The sequence below is a fragment of the Dendrobates tinctorius genome, unplaced genomic scaffold (genome assembly GCF_039654945.1).
Source record: "Dendrobates tinctorius isolate UK_male_01 unplaced genomic scaffold, ASM3965494v1 ptg000063l, whole genome shotgun sequence".
Lineage (NCBI taxonomy): Eukaryota > Metazoa > Chordata > Amphibia > Anura > Dendrobatidae > Dendrobates > Dendrobates tinctorius.
The window spans coordinates 6,132,370-6,148,882 of NW_027361731.1; the positions used below are offsets into that span (position 1 = coordinate 6,132,370).

Below are 16,513 nucleotides of genomic sequence, written 5' to 3' on the forward strand. Positions count from 1 at the left end.
GTAGCAATACAATACTCAAAGCAGTCACTGTAGACCCCGATGACACTGTTGGGTTTCCTGCTAGAATATGCCTAGCACGAAACCCAACAGTGCCATCAAGGACAACAGTCACTGCGGCACAATACAGAGCAGGGAAATACTCACTAAACGCCTTTTTGGAGGATGCTGTGGCGCTGTCCCAGCCATCCATCAACGCTGCGGCCACCTCATTCCATAGCCGCCGGGTCACCACAATGTCCTTGTGCAGCCTGTCACGGCTGTCCCACAACGGCGAACGCTCCTGGACCAGGCTGATGAGCTGCTCATTATCCAGGTACACGTCTTCATCCCGTTGTGGAACCTAGACAAAACACCTTCATTAGAATAATCCAATTTAAATTGAATAAAAAGTTACAAAAAAATAAACATAAAAAAGAGTAAAAATAGAAGATAAAAAATAAAGAACATTACAAATCATTTGATACTTACATTCCGTATCACCACCGGGACTTGGCTTCGCTGCTCCTGCTCTTCGCCCTCACTAGTCCCGTCCGCAGAAGATGATGATGACGATGTCTTAAAAAAGTTGAAAAAAACGTAAGAGATTTGGAGAAGCAGCAGATATACTTACCAGATGCACGAAAATAATCACCTCACGGTCTGCTTGCGCCAATTCCTGCCGCGATGGGGAATACTCGGATTCTGAAGACATACTGCATGTAAAAATAATAAAAATCATTAGTACATACATAATTTAAAAGGACAGGCATATAATGTAATATACTCACATTCTCCGCTGATATAATGGGTTCTTGGTTGACTGTCTGCTCTTCAATCTGTCAGTGTAGTAGTGGCAGAGTTTTGGCAGGCACCTCCTTTATATAGACTTTTTTTTTTTGACTTTAGAAGATTATAACTAGGACAACAAGTGGACACCACCAAAAAAACGCAGCGCTAAAAAAACGCATACATGAGCATGCCAGTGCGCACGTATGCGCATCCATAGGCTATAATGGCCATTTTTAGCGCAAAACGTGCGCATACGTGCGCATGCGCTTTTTTCCAGGGCCAAAAAATGCAACATGCTGCGTCTGGAAAATACCAACGCACACCCCAAAAAAACGCAGCGCATGAAAATCGCATACGTACGCATGCCAGCGCGCAGGTATGCGCACCCATGTTAAATATAGGGGAAAAATCGCATGCGCACATATGCGTTTTTTTCCAGCGCTAAAAAATGCAAATGTGAAACCAGCCTTAATGGGGGAAATTGTTCTACTGTTTGCAACGTTCCCTGTTCGTAAAGGAGCAACTCCAGCAGAAAAGCTGAATACAGCACAGCAGAGTCCTGCACACACTGAGGGCCCTGATCATGTGACTCCTGACTCCTCCCCTCCAGGACCTCATCACAGGTCCTGTGCACACAGAGCAACCATATATGTGGAGTGCGGCTCTGAGGGTGGCGGTCGGTGCTGGAGGCTCCATTATTCACTATGTGGAGTGCGGTCTGCGGGTGGAGGTCGGTGCTGGAGGCTCCATTATTCTCTATGTGTAGTGCGGCTCTGCGGGTGGAGGTCGGTGCTGGAGGCTCCATTATTCTCTATGTGTAGTGCGGCTCTGCGGGTGGAGGTCGGTGCTGGAGGCTCCATTATTCTCTCTGTGGAGTGCGGCTCTGTGGGTGGAGGTCGATGCTGGAGGCTCCATTATTCTCTATGTGGAGTGCGGCTCTGTGGGTGGAGGTCGGTGCCGGAGGCTTCATTATTCTCTATGTGGAGTGTGGCTCTGCGGGTGGAGGTCGATGCTGGAGGCTCCATTATTCTCTATGTGGAGTGTGGCTCTGCGTGTGGAGGTCGGTGCCGGAGGCTTCATTATTCTCTATGTGGAGTGTGGCTCTGTGGGTGGAGGTCGGTGCCGGAGGCTTCATTATTCTCTATGTGGAGTGTGGCTCTGCGGGTGGAGGTCGGTGCCGGAGGCTCCATTATTCCCTATGTGGAGTGCGGCTCTGCGGGTGGAGGTCGGTGCCGGAGGCTCCATTATTCTCTATGTGGAGTGCTGCTCGGCGGGTGGAGGTCGGTACCGGAGGCTCCATTATTCTCTATGTGGAGTGTGGCTCTGCGAGTGGAGGTAGGTGCTGGAGGCTCCCTTATTCTCTATGTGGAGTACGGCTCTGCGGGTGGAGGTCGGTGCCGGAGGCTCCATTATTCTCTATGTGGAGTGCGGCTCTGCGGGTGGAGGTCGGTGCTGGAGGCTCCATTATTCTCTATGTGGAGTGCGGCTCTGCGGGTGGAGGTCGGTGCTGGAGGCTCCATTATTCTCTATGTGGAGTGCGGCTCTGCGGGTGGAGGCCAGTGCTGGAGGCTCCATTATTCTCTGTGTGGAGTGCGGCTCTGCGGGTGGAGGTCGGTGCTGGAGGCTCCATTATTCTCTGGAGTGTGGCTCTGCGGGTGGAGGTAGGTGCTGGAGGCTCCATTATTCTCTATGTGGAGTGCGGCTCTGCGGGTGGAGGTAGGTGCTGGAGGCTCCATTATTCTCTGTGGAGTGCGGCTCTGCGGGTGGAGGTCGGTGCCGGAGGCTCCATTATTCTCTATGTGGAGTGCGGCTCTGCGGGTGGAGGTAGGTGCTGGAGGCTCCATTATTCTCTATGTGGAGTGTGGCTCTGCCGGTGGAGGTCGGTGCTGGAGGCTCCATTATTCTCTATGTGGAGTGCGGCTCTGCGGGTGGAGGTCGGTGCTGGAGGCTCCATTATTCTCTATGTGGAGTGTGGCTCTGCGGGTGGAGGTCGGTGCTGGAGGCTCCATTATTCTCTATGTGGAGTGTGGCTCTGCGGGTGGAGGTCGGTGCTGGAGGCTCCATTATTCTCTATGTGGAGTGCGGCTCTGCGGGTGGAGGTCGGTGCTGGAGGCTCCATTATTCTCTATGTGGAGTGCGGCTCTGCGGGTGGAGGTCGGTGCTGGAGGCTCCATTATTCTCTATGTGGAGTGCGGCTCTGCGGGTGGAGGTCGGTGCCGAAGGCTCCATTATTCTCTGTGGAGTGCGGCTTTGCGGGTGGAGGTCGGTGCTGGAGGCTCCATTATTCTCTATGTGGAGTGCGGCTCTGCGGGTGGAGGTCGGTGCTGGAGGCTCCATTATTCTCTATGTGGAGTGCGGCTCTGTGGGTGGAGGTCGGTGCTGGAGGCTCCATTATTCTCTATGTGGAGTGCGGCTCTGCGGGTGGAGGTCGGTGCTGGAGGCCCCATTATTCTCTATGTGGAGTGCGGCTCTGCGGGTGGAGGTCGGTGCTGGAGGCTCCATTATTCCCTATGTGGAGTGCGGCTCTGTGGGTGGAGGTCGGTGCTGGAGGCTCCATTATTCTCTATGTGGAGTGCGGCTCTGCGGGTGGAGGTCGGTGCTGGAGGCTCCATTATTCCCTATGTGGAGTGCGGCTCTGCGGGTGGAGGTCGGTGCTGGAGGCTCCATTATTCTCTATGTGGAGTGCGGCTCTGCGGGTGGAGGTCGATGCCGAAGGCTCCATTATTCTCTGTGGAGTGCGGCTTTGCGGGTGGAGGTCGGTGCTGGAGGCTCCATTATTCTCTAAGTGGAGTGCGGCTCAGCGGGTGGAGGTAAGCGCTGAAGATTCCTCTTACTGGGTGCAGGGGACATTAACTCCTTCAGCACTGAGACTCTTTTGGGGTCTCTGTGTGGTGTGAACAGTGACGTAACAGCAGAGGTGTAGCTAGGGTTTTGGTTCGGGGGTGAAGCTTCTGAGTGGCCCCTAACCAGGTGACCTTGATGACAACTGGGTGGCGCCCCGTAATAGTGGATGTCGGAGAACCTCTAAGATGGCCGCGCTGTTACTGAAAATAATCTCTATGTAAAGACCAATATTGATGTTACCGCCATATGGTCAGTGGTAGATACCAGTCCTATGGAACATATAAGAGATCACAGTTACCGATAATGACTTACCACTGACGTTCTTTCTGATGGAGTCGTTCACTTTTCCCGTCTTTTCCATTTGGCCCAGACCGATATGACAACTTCTTCCAGCCAGGACTCAGCTGCAGAGAATACAGCACAGACACATTTCACATCTCATATTCCAGCCCCGTCACCATCTATTCCCAACGTCCAAAACCTCCTCATCCTGCTGATACCCCAATACTGTGCTGCTGCTGCTGCTGCTGCTGTTTGTGTCCCTATTACTGCACCAGCTGTGTGACCTCTAAATTCTAAAGCAACCCTCTAGAATATAGTAATGCTGGGTGCAAGTGCCCTAGAAATCAGTCTTCCCCCGTACAGCTCCACTATACACAGTCTAATGCCCCCTCACTGTATATTTGCTGACCTCTTAGTATCCCCAAACTGTTTGATAGCTCCAACAATGTAATCTCCACTCTGTATGATGGCCCCCTAGATAGCCTCCATAAAGAATAATGCACCAGACAATCCTCAATATACAATTAGGTCCATATATATTTGGACAGAGACATTTTTCTAATTTTGGTTCTAGACATTACCACAATGAATTTTAAACAAAACAATTCAGATGCAGTTGAAGTTCAGACTTTCAGCTTTCATTTGAGGGTATCCACATTAAAATTGGATGAAGGGTTTAGGAGTTTCAGCTCCTTAACATGTGCCCCCCTGTTTTTAAAGGGACCAAAAGTAATTCGACAATTGACTCCATGGCCATTTCGTGGACAGGTGTGGGCAATCCCTTCGTTATGTCATTCTCAATTAAGCATATAAAAGGCCTGGAGTTGATTTCAGGTGTGAAGCTTGCATTTGGAAGGTTTTGCTGTGAAGGAAACATGCGGTCAAAGGAGCTCTCCATGCAGGTGAAACAAGCCATCCTTAAGCTGCAAAAACAGAAAAAACCCATCCGAGAAATTGCTACGACATTAGGAGTGGCAAAATCTACAGTTTGGTACATCCTGTGAAAGAAAGAAAGCACTGGTGAACGCATCAATGCAAAAAGACCTGTGCACCCACGGAAGACAACAGTGGTGGATGATCGCAGAATAATTTCCATGGTAATAATCTTTATTTTAATAATAATCTTTATTTTTATATAGCGCTAACATATTCCGCAGCGCTTTACAGTTTGCACACATTTTCATCACTGTCCCCGATGGGGCTCACAATCTATATTCCCTATCATTATGTCTTTGGAGTGTGGGAGGAAACCAGAGTGCCCGGAGGAAACCCACGCAAACACGGGGAGAACATACAAACTCCTTGCAGATTTTGTCCTAACCACTGAGCCACCGTGCTGCCCATACCACTGAGCCACCGTGCTGCCCATACCACTGAGCCACCGTGCTGCCCATATGGTGAAGAGAAACCCCTTCACAACAGCCAACCAAGTGACCAACACTCTCCAGGAGATAGGCGTATCAATATCCAAATCTACCATAAAGAGAAGACTGCATGAAAGTAAATACAGAGGGATCACTGCACAGTGCAAGCCACTCATAAGCATCAAGAATAAAAAGGCTAGACTGGACTTTGCTAAAAAACATCTAAAAAAGCCAGCACAGCTCTGGGAGAACATTCTTTGGACAGATGAAACCAAGATCAACCTCTACCTGAGTGATGGAAAGAGAAAAGTATGGCGAAGGCGTGGTACAGCTCATGATCCAAAGCATACCACATCATCTGTAAAACACGGCGGAGGCAGTGTGATGGCTTGGGCATGCATGGCTGCCAGTGGCACTGGGCCACTACTGTTTATTGATGTGACACAGGACAGAAGCAGCTGAATGAATTCTGAGGTATTCACAGCCACACTGTGTGCTCAGATCCAGCCAAATGCAGCCAAACTGATTGGTCGTCGTTTCATACTACAGATGGACAATGACCCAAAACATAAAGCCAAAGCAACCCAGGAGTTTATTAAAGCAAAGAAGTGGAATATTCTCGAATGGCCAAGTCAGTCACCTGATCTCAACCCAATTGAGCATGCATTTCACTTGTTAAAGACTAAACTTCAGACAGAAAGGCCCACAAACAAACAGCAACTGAAAACCACCGCAGTGAAGGTCTGGCAGAGCATCAAAAAGGAGGAAACACAGCGTCTGGTGATGTCCATGAGTCCAAGACTTCAGGCAGTCATTGCCAACAAAGGGTTTTCAATCAAGTACTAGAAATGAACATTTTATTTACAATTATTTAATCTGTCCAATTACTTTTGGTCCCTTTAAAAACAGGGTGGAACATGTTAAGGAGCTGAAACTCCTAAACCCTTTATCCAATTTTAATGTGGATAACCTCAAATGAAAGCTGAAAGTCTGAACTTCAACTGCATCTGAATTGTTTTGTTTAAAATTCATTGTGGTAATGTCTAGAACCAAAATGAGAAAAATGTTGTCTCTGTTCAAATATATATGGACCTAACTGTAGTATAATTCTTTCCCCATAGGCCTCCATATAGTATAATGCACTCCCCATAGGCAGACTCTACAGTGTAATGTACCCCATAGGCAGACTCTATAGTATATTGCAGCCCTTATAGGCAGCCACTATAGTGTACTGCAGCCCTTAATAAAATGCACCCCCAATAGGCAGACTCTATAGCAGATTCCAGCCCCTAATATGATGCACCCCCATAGGCAGCCTCTATAGTATAATGCAGCCCTTAAAGGGAACCTGTCACCAGTTTTGGCCTATATTGGTTATGGCCATCACCTTTCAGATCTGATATACAGCATTCTATAATGCTGTATATTGGCCCCCAACCCGACCTGTAAGAGAAGAAAAAAGGCCTTTTTTTCTCACTTGCGGGGCGATCCAGTCCCAGGGATGTCACAGGTCAAAGAGCCCTGGCACCTGCGCACTGCAGTACTTTGCTCTGCTCTCAACAGGGCAGATAAGTACACCTGCACAGGAGCGCAATGCCAGGGAGACTGTGTGGATGACACAGTGATGCATCATCCACATGAAGCAAGCAGGAGGATGGCGGTGATCGGAAGATGGGAGGCGCTGGACCAAGAAGAGCGACACCCCTCGACCTGGACCACCCCGCAGGTGAGTATAATACCGTATATACTCGTGTATAAGCCAACCCGTGTATAAGCCGACCCCCCCCCCCCCCCAATTTTGCCACAAAAAACTGGGAAAACTTATTGACTCGTGTATAAGCCTAGGGTGGAAAATGCAGCAGCTACTGGTAAATTTCAAAAACTAGATACCAATAAATGTAAAATTAAATGAGACCTCAGTAGGTTAAATGTTTTTGAATATCCATATTGAATCAGGAGCCCCATATAATGCTTCATACAGTTCATGATGGGCCCCATAAGATGCTCTATACAAAATACACCCCATATAATGCTGCACAAAGGTTAATAATGCCCCCATAAGATGCTCCATAGAATAATATGCCCCATATGCTGCTCCATAAAGGTTATGGCCCCATAAGATTATTATTATTATGCATTTATATAGCGCCATTTATTCCATGGTGCTTTACATGTGAAAAGGGGAAATATAGACAAGTATAGTAAACATGTGTAAGACAAGGGACACACAAGTACATAAGGAGAGGTGACCCTGCCCGCGAGGGCTCACAGTCTACAGGGATGGGTGAGGATACAGTAGGAGAGGGTAGAGTAGGTCATGCTGTGGTTCATTAGACTGAGGATCATTGCAGGCTGTAGGCTTGTCGGAACAGGTGGGTCTTCAGGTTCTTCTTGAAGGTTTCCGTTGATGGTGAGAGTCTGATGTGTTGCGGCAGGGAGTACCAGAGTATGGGGAAGCACAGGAGAAGTCTTGTATGCGGTTGTGGGAAGAAGAGATAAGGGGGGAGTAGAGAAGGAGATCTTGAGATGATCGAAGGTTGCGTGCGGGTAGGTACCTAGAGACCATGTCACAGATGTATGGAGGAGACAGGTTGTGGATGGCTTTGTATGTCATGGTTAGGGTTTTTAATTGGAGCCTCTGGGCGATAGGAAGCCAGTGAAGGGCCTGGCATAGGGGGGAGGCTGGGGAATAGCGGGGAGACAGGTGGATTAGTCGGGCAGCAGAGTGTAGGATGGACTGGAGCGGAGCCAGAGTGCTGGAGGGGAGGCCAGAGAGTAGGAGGTTGCAGTAGTCGAGGCGAGAGATAAGAGCATGCACTAGTTTTTTTGTGGTTTCATGGTTGAGGAATGAGCGGATCCGGGAAATATTTTTGAGTTTGAGGCGACAGGAGGAGACGAGGGCTTGGATATGTGGTTTGAAAGAGAGCGCAGAGTCGAGGATCACCCCAAGGCACCGAGCGTACGGGACTGGGGAAAGAGAGCAGCCGTTGACATTGATGGATAGGTCTGGTGGAGGGGTAGAGTGAGATGGGGGAAAGATGATGAATTCTGTTTTGTCCATGTTCAGTTTGAGAAAGCGAGCAGAGAAGAAGGCTGAGATAGCAGACAGACATTGTGGGATTTCAGTCAGTAAGGAGGCGAGGTCGAGTCCAGATAGGTAGATCTGCATGTCATCGGCAAAGAGGTGACACTGCAAACCGTGAGATTCTATGAGCTGTCCCAAGCCGAAGGTATAGATGGAGAATAGTAGGGGTCCTAGGACAGAGCCTTGGGGAACACCGACTGACAGGGGGCGAGGTGAGGAGGTGGTGTGTGAGAGGGAGACACTAAATGTTTGGTCTGTTAGGTATGATGAGATCCAGGATAGGGCCAGGTCTGTAATGCCAAGAGATGAGAGAGTCTGTAGCAGGAGGGAATGGTCTACGGTGTCGAAGGCAGAGGACCGGTCCAGGAGAAGGAGGACAGAGTAGTGTCGCTTGCTTTTGGCGGTTAGTAAGTCGTTAGTGACTTTAGTTAGGGCAGTTTCAGTTGAGTGATGTGGTCGGAAGCCAGATTGTAACCGGTCAAAGAGGGAACAGGAGGAGAAGTGGGAGGACCGTTCAAGATATACATGCTGTTCCAGTAGTTTTGAGGCATAAGGGAGAAGAGATATTGGGCAATAGTTAGACACAGATGATTGGTCAAGGGAGGGCTTTTTGAGGATGGGTGTGATTGAGGCATGTTTGAAGGATGAGGGAAAGACACCATTTGTAAGTGAAAGGTTGAAATGGTGTGTTAGAGATGGGATGAGGACTGTGGCCAAGTTAGGGATGAGGTGAGATGGGAGTGGGTCGAGGGCACAAGTGGTGAGGTGTGATATTGACAGAAGGGTGGAGAGCTGATCTTCTGTCATGGTGGAGAAGCTGGCTTTTGCAGAACAGGGCTGAGCGGCTAAGAGGGGCATTGGGGGCTGCGGGCCAAAGTTTTGTCTGATCGTGTCGATCTTCTGCTTAAAGAAGGAGGCAAAGTCTTCAGCAGAAATGAGAGGAGGGGGAGGAAGTGCTGTGGGACGGAGTAGAGAATTAAAAGTGTTGAAGAGTTGTTTAGGGTTGTGAGACAGGGAGGATATGAGAGATGCAAAGTAAGTTGTTTTGCGGCAGAGAGCGTGGACTTAAAGCTGGCAAGGGACTGCTTGTAAGCGTTGAAGTGCTCAGTTGAATGGGTTCTCTTCCATCTCCGCTCAGCGGCCCTGGAAACCCATCTCAGTTCTTTGGTCAGGCTGGTGAGCCAGGGCTGCCTGTTGATTGTTCGAGTTTTGCTCTGCGTGAAGGGGGCAGCCGAATCAAGCGTTGCTGTTATTGTGGTGTTATAAAAGGTGGCAGCAGCATCTGTGTCATGAAGGGAAGCTATGTCTGTAAGAGGGAGAAGGGATTCGGAGAGTGATTGTAAATTGAGGTGTTTGAGATTCCTGCGAGGGTGAGCGAGTTTATGGAGCGGGGGTTGTGCAGTAGGAGAGGAGATGGAGGAGAATGTCAGTAGGTAGTGGTCAGACAGGGGGAGGAGTGAGTTATTGAGAATAGTGAGGGAACAGAGACGGGTGAAGATAAGGTCCAGCGTGTGACCATCTTTGTGAGTGGCCGCACAGGACCATTGAGTGAGGCCGAGGGAAGCCATGAGTGATAGAAGTTTAGAGGCAGCCGGGGTGGAAGTGTCAATGGGGATGTTGAAGTCGCCCATGATGATGGTGGGGATGTCAGCAGAAAGAAAATGGAGTAGCCAGGTGGTGAAGTGGTCGAGAAAGGTGGAGATGGCTAGTTCTGGGGGGCAGTAGATGACAGCTGGTTGGAGGGGGAATAGATGCGGACGGAGTGCACCTCGAATGAGGGAAGAGTAGCGGAGGGTGGCAAAGGAATTGGGTAAAGGAGCAGGTATCAGACAGGAGCAAGCCAACTCCTCCACCACATTTGTTGCTGGGGCGAGGGGTGTGAGAGTGATGGAATCCGCCATAGGAAAGCGCAGCTGGAGAGGCTGTGTCAGAGGGAGTGAGCCAGGTTTCAGTGATGGCGAGAAAGGAGAGTTTGTTGGTGATAAATAGGTCATGGATAAATGATAGCTTGTTGCAGACAGAGCGTGCGTTCCATAGGGCTCCAGGTAAGGGGGTTGAGGGAGTGGGGGTTGGATGAATGGGTATGAGGTTATCATGGTTGCGAAGACGTGTAGAGGATCGTGGTAGAAGTGAGTGTAGGGAGGTGTTGAGTAGGGCCAGGATTTGGGGATACGTCGCCAGCAATAAGGAGTAGTAGACAGAGCATTAGAAGGTGGGAGCAGGATAGGACATGATGTGGCCGTGTGGGTCTGGAGAAAAAGGATTGAATGTGGAGGAACAGTTGTGACGAAGAGGTGAGATGGCTGGGAAGGATGGAGGGGGAAATGACAAGTTCCTTACTGGGTGGAGGGATTGCAGGAGTTAGGGAGAAATAGAGTAGTATGGGGGTGATAGTAAAAAGAAGGCGAAACATTGTTGTGGTGTTATAGTCCGTTACCTAAAGGTAGTGTCACACTAAGCGATATCGCTAGCAATATCGCTATAACTTGTGACGTTATAGCGATATTGCTAGCGATATCGCTGTGTGTGATACTTACCTACAACCCGCTCCCCCGCTGGTTATCGCTGATCGCGCGAGATCGTCCAGGACTGTTTCTCGTCGTCAGCTTCATGCGGCGCTTCCTGCTGTGACGACGAGCGACGCGTGGAGCCGGGCAGGAGGACGCAGGATCGCCTAGTCTGACAGGTAAGTAGCGACCCCCGTCCCCAGCGATGTCGCTAGTGATATCTGCTTGTGTGGCAGCTCCCTAGCGACCACTTAGCGATGTACCAGCGATCCTGACCGCGTCATATCCCTGGTCAGGATCGCTGGTACATCGCTAAGTGTGACCGTACCTTTACAGTCAATTCCAGTCCAATTCAAGTCTAATTCAAAGTACTTAGAAATTAGTACTTTGAAATTGATGGGGCTGACTATGTCTGGAGCAGACCCAAGGTGTTGAATATATGTGCAGCTAAAGACAATCAGGTGTGAGTGAAAGTGGGGTGTGACTGCCCAGGCCAAATGCACAGAGTTAAGCAGAGGTCATAAAAGGGGGAAGGGGTTATACAAACCACTTAGATGTGTGGCAAAGCTAACAAGATGGAGTACAATTATGGATACAAGAAGATGGGTAAGCTATGCATACCATATAAAATACAGTGCAGTTCACATAGGGCATTCAGGAGCATGAGAAAGTGGTGGAAATTCAGCAATGCATACCTGTGGGAACAGAAGAACATCTCGGTCAGATGGTGATGATGATGACAATACTATAGGAGTCATGAGTGGCCAAATGCATTCTAGAATTCAAGTCTAATTCAAAGTACTTAGAAATTAGTACTTTGAAATTGATGGAGCCGACTACGTCTGGAGCAGACCCATGGTGGTGAATATATGTGCAGCTAAAGACAATCAGGTGTGAGTGAAAGTGGGGTGGGGTAAGATGTTCCATAGATTATGCCCCTATAAAATGCTCCATAGATTATGACCCATATGATGCTCTATAGATTATGCCCTCATATGCTGCTCCATAGATTATGCCCCCATATGCTGCTCCATAGATTATGCCCCCATATGCTGCTCCATAGATTATGCCCCCATATGCTGCTCCATAGATTATGCCCCCATATGCTGCTCCATAGATTATGCCCTCATATGCTGCCCCATAGAATATGCCCTCATATGTTGCCCCATAGAATATGCCCCCATATGCTGCTCCATAGAATATGGCCTGATATGCTGCCCCATAGACTATGCCCCCATATGCTGCCCCGTAGACTATGCCCCCATATGCTGCCCCGTAGACTATGCCCCCATATGCTGCTCCATAGACTATGCCCCATATGCTGCTCCATAGACTATGCCCCCATATGCTGCTCCATAGTTTATGCCCCCATATGCTGCCCCATATTTTATGCCCCCATATTCTGCTCCATAGACTATGCCCCCATATGCTGCTCCATAGTTTATGCCCCCATAAGATGCTCCATATATTATGCCCCCATATGCTGCTGCAAAAAAAATGCCATACTCACCTCTCTTGCTCAGGACCTGGCACCTGAGATATTCACCTGTCCGGGGTCCATCGCTGCTCACTTACCACTGTCTGCTGCTTCTTGTGTCAGTTACTTATTCAGCCAGCAGAGGGCACGGCGTGCACTAACCACGTCACTGCACCCCCTGCTGCCTAAACGTCACTGACACAGGATGCAGCAGACAGCGGTGAGTGAGCAGCGATGGACCCCGGACAGGTGAATATCGCTATACTTACCCCCTCCTGGCGCGGTCTCTCTAGCTCCGCTTCTCCACGGTCTCCCTTCCTGTCTTCAGCGGTCACGTGGTACCGCTCATTACACTCAAGAATATGCGCTTATTCATGAGTTTAATGAGCAGTACCAAGTGACCGCTGAAGGCAGGAAAGGAGACCGTGGAGAAGCGGGGGGCTGCACAGACTGGGCCAGGAGGGGGTAAGTATGATCTCTGACACCCCCGCTGACCCCCAGGTATTTGACCCGTGTATAAGCCGAGAGGGGGACTTTCAGCCCAAAAAATTGGACTGAAAATCTTGGCTTATACACAAGTATATACGGTAATTTTTCTCCTCTTACAGGCCGCTTTTGGGGGCAGATATACAGCATTATAGAACACTGTATATCAGCCCTGAAAGGTGATGGCTGTATCTCTTATCGGCCAAACCTGGTGACATGTTCCCGTTAATATAATGCACCCCCATAGACAGACTCTATAGTATTTGCAGCCCCTAATATAATGCACCCCTAAAGGCAGTGTAACAACACTGCTGGCATCACTGCTTGGCCTCCCATCCCCCACACACCAACTTAATCACTGCTCCAGGCCATACTGTGAGTTCTGTCTGCTGCCGACTCCATGCTTTGTGCCTCTTGCTTCCTGCCTGCTCTCTGCATGCTTCCTGGCTGTATGCATAGGGGGTGGCTCCAGAACTCTCTGGTTCTTATGGAATCAGGGTGCACCTGCCTAATGTGTTCCTGGCCAATTACCAAGAGCCCTCTAGTATTTAGGTCAGCTCCACCTGGTGGTAGCTGCCTGAGCAACGCCTTTACTCAGTATCTTGCTGCTGAGTTGCCAGGTCCTGTTCTGTTTTTCGCCTTCTCTGGAGGCTTGTTTCCTAGTCCTGTATCTGTGCCTGTCTGCTCTGCCCTCCAGGAGGCAGAATATGCTGGTCTCTGTGTCCCTGTTCCTAGCCTTGCCGTCTATCCGTCCACCCTACAGGAGGCAGAATATCCTGGTCCCTGTGCTATTGTTCCTTGCCTTGTCTCATACTTGTCCTCTCTGCCCTCCAGGATGCAGTATATCCGGGTCTCTGTGTCTTTGTTCCTGTACCTTGTCTTGTACCATTACCTTGTCTGAACTCAGTCCTACCTCTGTCTGTCAGTCTCCTTGTCTGTGGCTCCTTTCCCTGCTGTGTCTATCCTTGTGTCCTCTCCATCTGCCTGTGCTCTGCTCTCTTGCGGCTTTGCCTGCTCTGCCCTCTTGCGAGTCTGCCAGTGCTCCGCACTCTTCCGGCTGTGCTTGTGCTCCATACCATTGCGGCTCTGCTAGTGCTCCGCACTCCTGCGGTTCTTTTTTTCTGCTTCTGATGCTGCTCAGCCTCTTGCTACCAACTGCAGCTGCTTTCCACAGCCTTGCGTTTTTCTCCAGTGTGAACAGCCTCAAACCTGTTCCTGCATACACCACTCCTTCCTGCCAGTACCTGCACCTCCTGTGTGAACAGGTCTCAACCTATTCCATACACCACTCCTTCCTGCCAGTGTCTCAGCCGTGCTTGCCTACCACTGTCTCAGCTGTGCCCACCTACCAGTGTCTCAGCTGTGCCCGCCTGCCTAAGTACCAGCCGTGCCTGCCGTGATCACCTGCCTGTCTGCCAGTCGCACCTGTCTTAGTGTCCTGTTCCCCAGTGGGATCAGCAGCCACAGATAGACACCACCCTGGAGTGGCACCTGGCAGCTACCTACTGCACAAGCCTGACCTCACCATCAGAGGCTCCAGCGAAGACCAAGGTAGCTGTCCTAGTCATGCCCTTTCCATGGTAGTGTGGTTTGTGGAACAGTGGGGCCACAAACCCCTCGCTCTCACCAATCTGCCAAGGTGCGAGCGTGACAGGCAGCCTCTATAGCATATTTCAGCCCCAAATATGATGCACCCCCATAGGCAGCCTCTGTAGCATAATGCAGGCCCTAATAGAGTGGACCCCCATAGGCAGCCTCTACAGTATAATTTAGCCCCTCATATTTTGCACCCCCATAGGTAGACTCTATAGTATAATGCAGCCCTTAATATAATGCACCTCCATAGGTAGGCTCTATAGTATAATTCAGCCCCTAATATAATGCATCTCAGCAGCCTCTATAGTATAATGCACCCCCATAGGTAGACTCTATAGCTTAATGCAGCCCTAAATATAATGCACCCCCATGGGTAGACTCCAGTATAATGCACCCCAAATGGCAGCCTCTATAGCATAATGCAGCCCTTAATATAATGCACCCCCAAAGGCAGCCTCTATAGCATAATGCAGCCACTAATATAATGCACCCCCATAGGTAGACTCTATAGAATAATGCAGCCCCTATTATAATGCACCCCCATAGGCAGTCTCTATAGCATAATTCAGCCTCATAAAAACTAAATCCAATGCTCACCTTTCTTCCTGGTTCCTCCACTACTCTGAGTGCCCGCACATCTCCGGACAGTGGGCACCAGGTAATGACATCACCGCGACCCCCTGTCAGTGTTTGCATCGGTGATGTCAGACGCTGAGATGGGGATGATGGGAGAGGGAGCGTAACACTCCTTCTCTCATCAATGCGGTCAACCGTATCGGCTTCTAGCCAATACAGCTGAACTTGTGATGATGGGTGGGGGGGCCCACTGCTGGCAACGCGCCCCCGCCTGCTCAAGGGCCCCATAACAGCCGGGCAGCAGAGCTGGGAGATCAATTCTCCCTGCGGCAGAATGTAACTGTACGGGTGCTAAGTGACCTCATCACAGGTCCTGTGCACACAGAGCAGCCATATATGTGGAGTGCGGCTCTGCGGGTGGAGATAGGCGCTAAAGATTCCTCATTACTGGGTGCGGGGGACATGCCAATACAGTTACAGTACCATAGCTCCTGGTGGGCCCCCTCAGAGTGCGGGGCATGGGGCGACTGCCCCCTCTGCTCCTTCCGGTAGCTACGCTACTTCATAACAGCTGTGGACAGAATGCGGCTTAGCTGGTTCCCAAGTCCACATTAAGATCCATTTAGACAACTGCAGGATGAGAGGACAGAAGCCCCAAGAAGTTCCCACAATAATGTAGATACTAGTGATGAGTGAGCCGCTCTCCACTACTCGATCAGACATCGGGAGCTCGGACAAGCTTGTTACTCGATTATCGCAGGTGATGGAGCGCCATGCTCGAGTTCCCAGCCAATAAACATGCTGGGATTGCCCGCCATATACTGTAAGGCTGCAGTCATGTTGGCTACTGACATTACTGTGACTGTCCGGCCGCATCACGTTATCGGGTTTATAGAAGACCCAGTGATGCGATGCTCGGCACACCGTCCTCAGGAGGCAGCTCAGGGAGAGCTGTTATAGGAGGGAGCACTTATTGTTCGCCCCCTAAATATTATAAAGTTGTATCCTTTAGTGTCTTTCATGTGGCCCTAGGGTGTATTTAACCCCGAAGCCTGTTTTCACCTTCCTGACCAGGCCAATTTTTTCATTTGTGAGCACTGTCACTTTATGAGGTCATAACTCTGGACACTTCAATAGATCCATTCTGTGTTTCCTGTTCTTAAAGGAGCAACTCCAGCAGAAAAGCTGAATACAGCACAGCAGAGTCCTGCACACACTGAGGCCCCTGATCATGTGACCCCTGACTCCTCCCCTCCTGTGACCTCATCACAGGTCCTGTGCACACAGAGTAGCCATATATGTGGAGTGCGGCTCTGCGGGTGGAGGTAGGTGCTAAAGATTCCTCATTACTGGGTGCAGGGGACATTAACTCCTTCAGCACTGAGACTCTTTTGGGGTCTCTGTGTGGTGTGAACAGTGACGTAACAGCAGAGGTGTAGCTAGGGTTTTGTTTCGGGGGTGAAGCTTCTGAGTGGCCCCTAACCAGGTGACCTTGATGACAACTGGGTGGCGCCCCGTAATAGTGGAT

General features: G+C 50.0%; 1 protein-coding gene across 2 annotated transcripts in view; it reads left to right on the forward strand.

Annotated features, from left to right (window-relative positions):
* Positions 1 to 2,943: 2,943 nt before the first annotated feature.
* LOC141094216 (uncharacterized) overlaps positions 2,944 to 16,513 on the forward strand; it is a 66,833-nt gene continuing 53,263 nt past the window's right edge. For both annotated transcript variants that reach the window (XM_073580014.1, XM_073580015.1), the window contains exon 1: positions 2,944 to 3,085. In XM_073580014.1, coding sequence (XP_073436115.1) covers positions 2,951 to 3,085 — 135 coding nt within the window. In that variant the 5' untranslated portion in view covers positions 2,944 to 2,950. The remainder of the gene's footprint in view (positions 3,086 to 16,513) is intronic.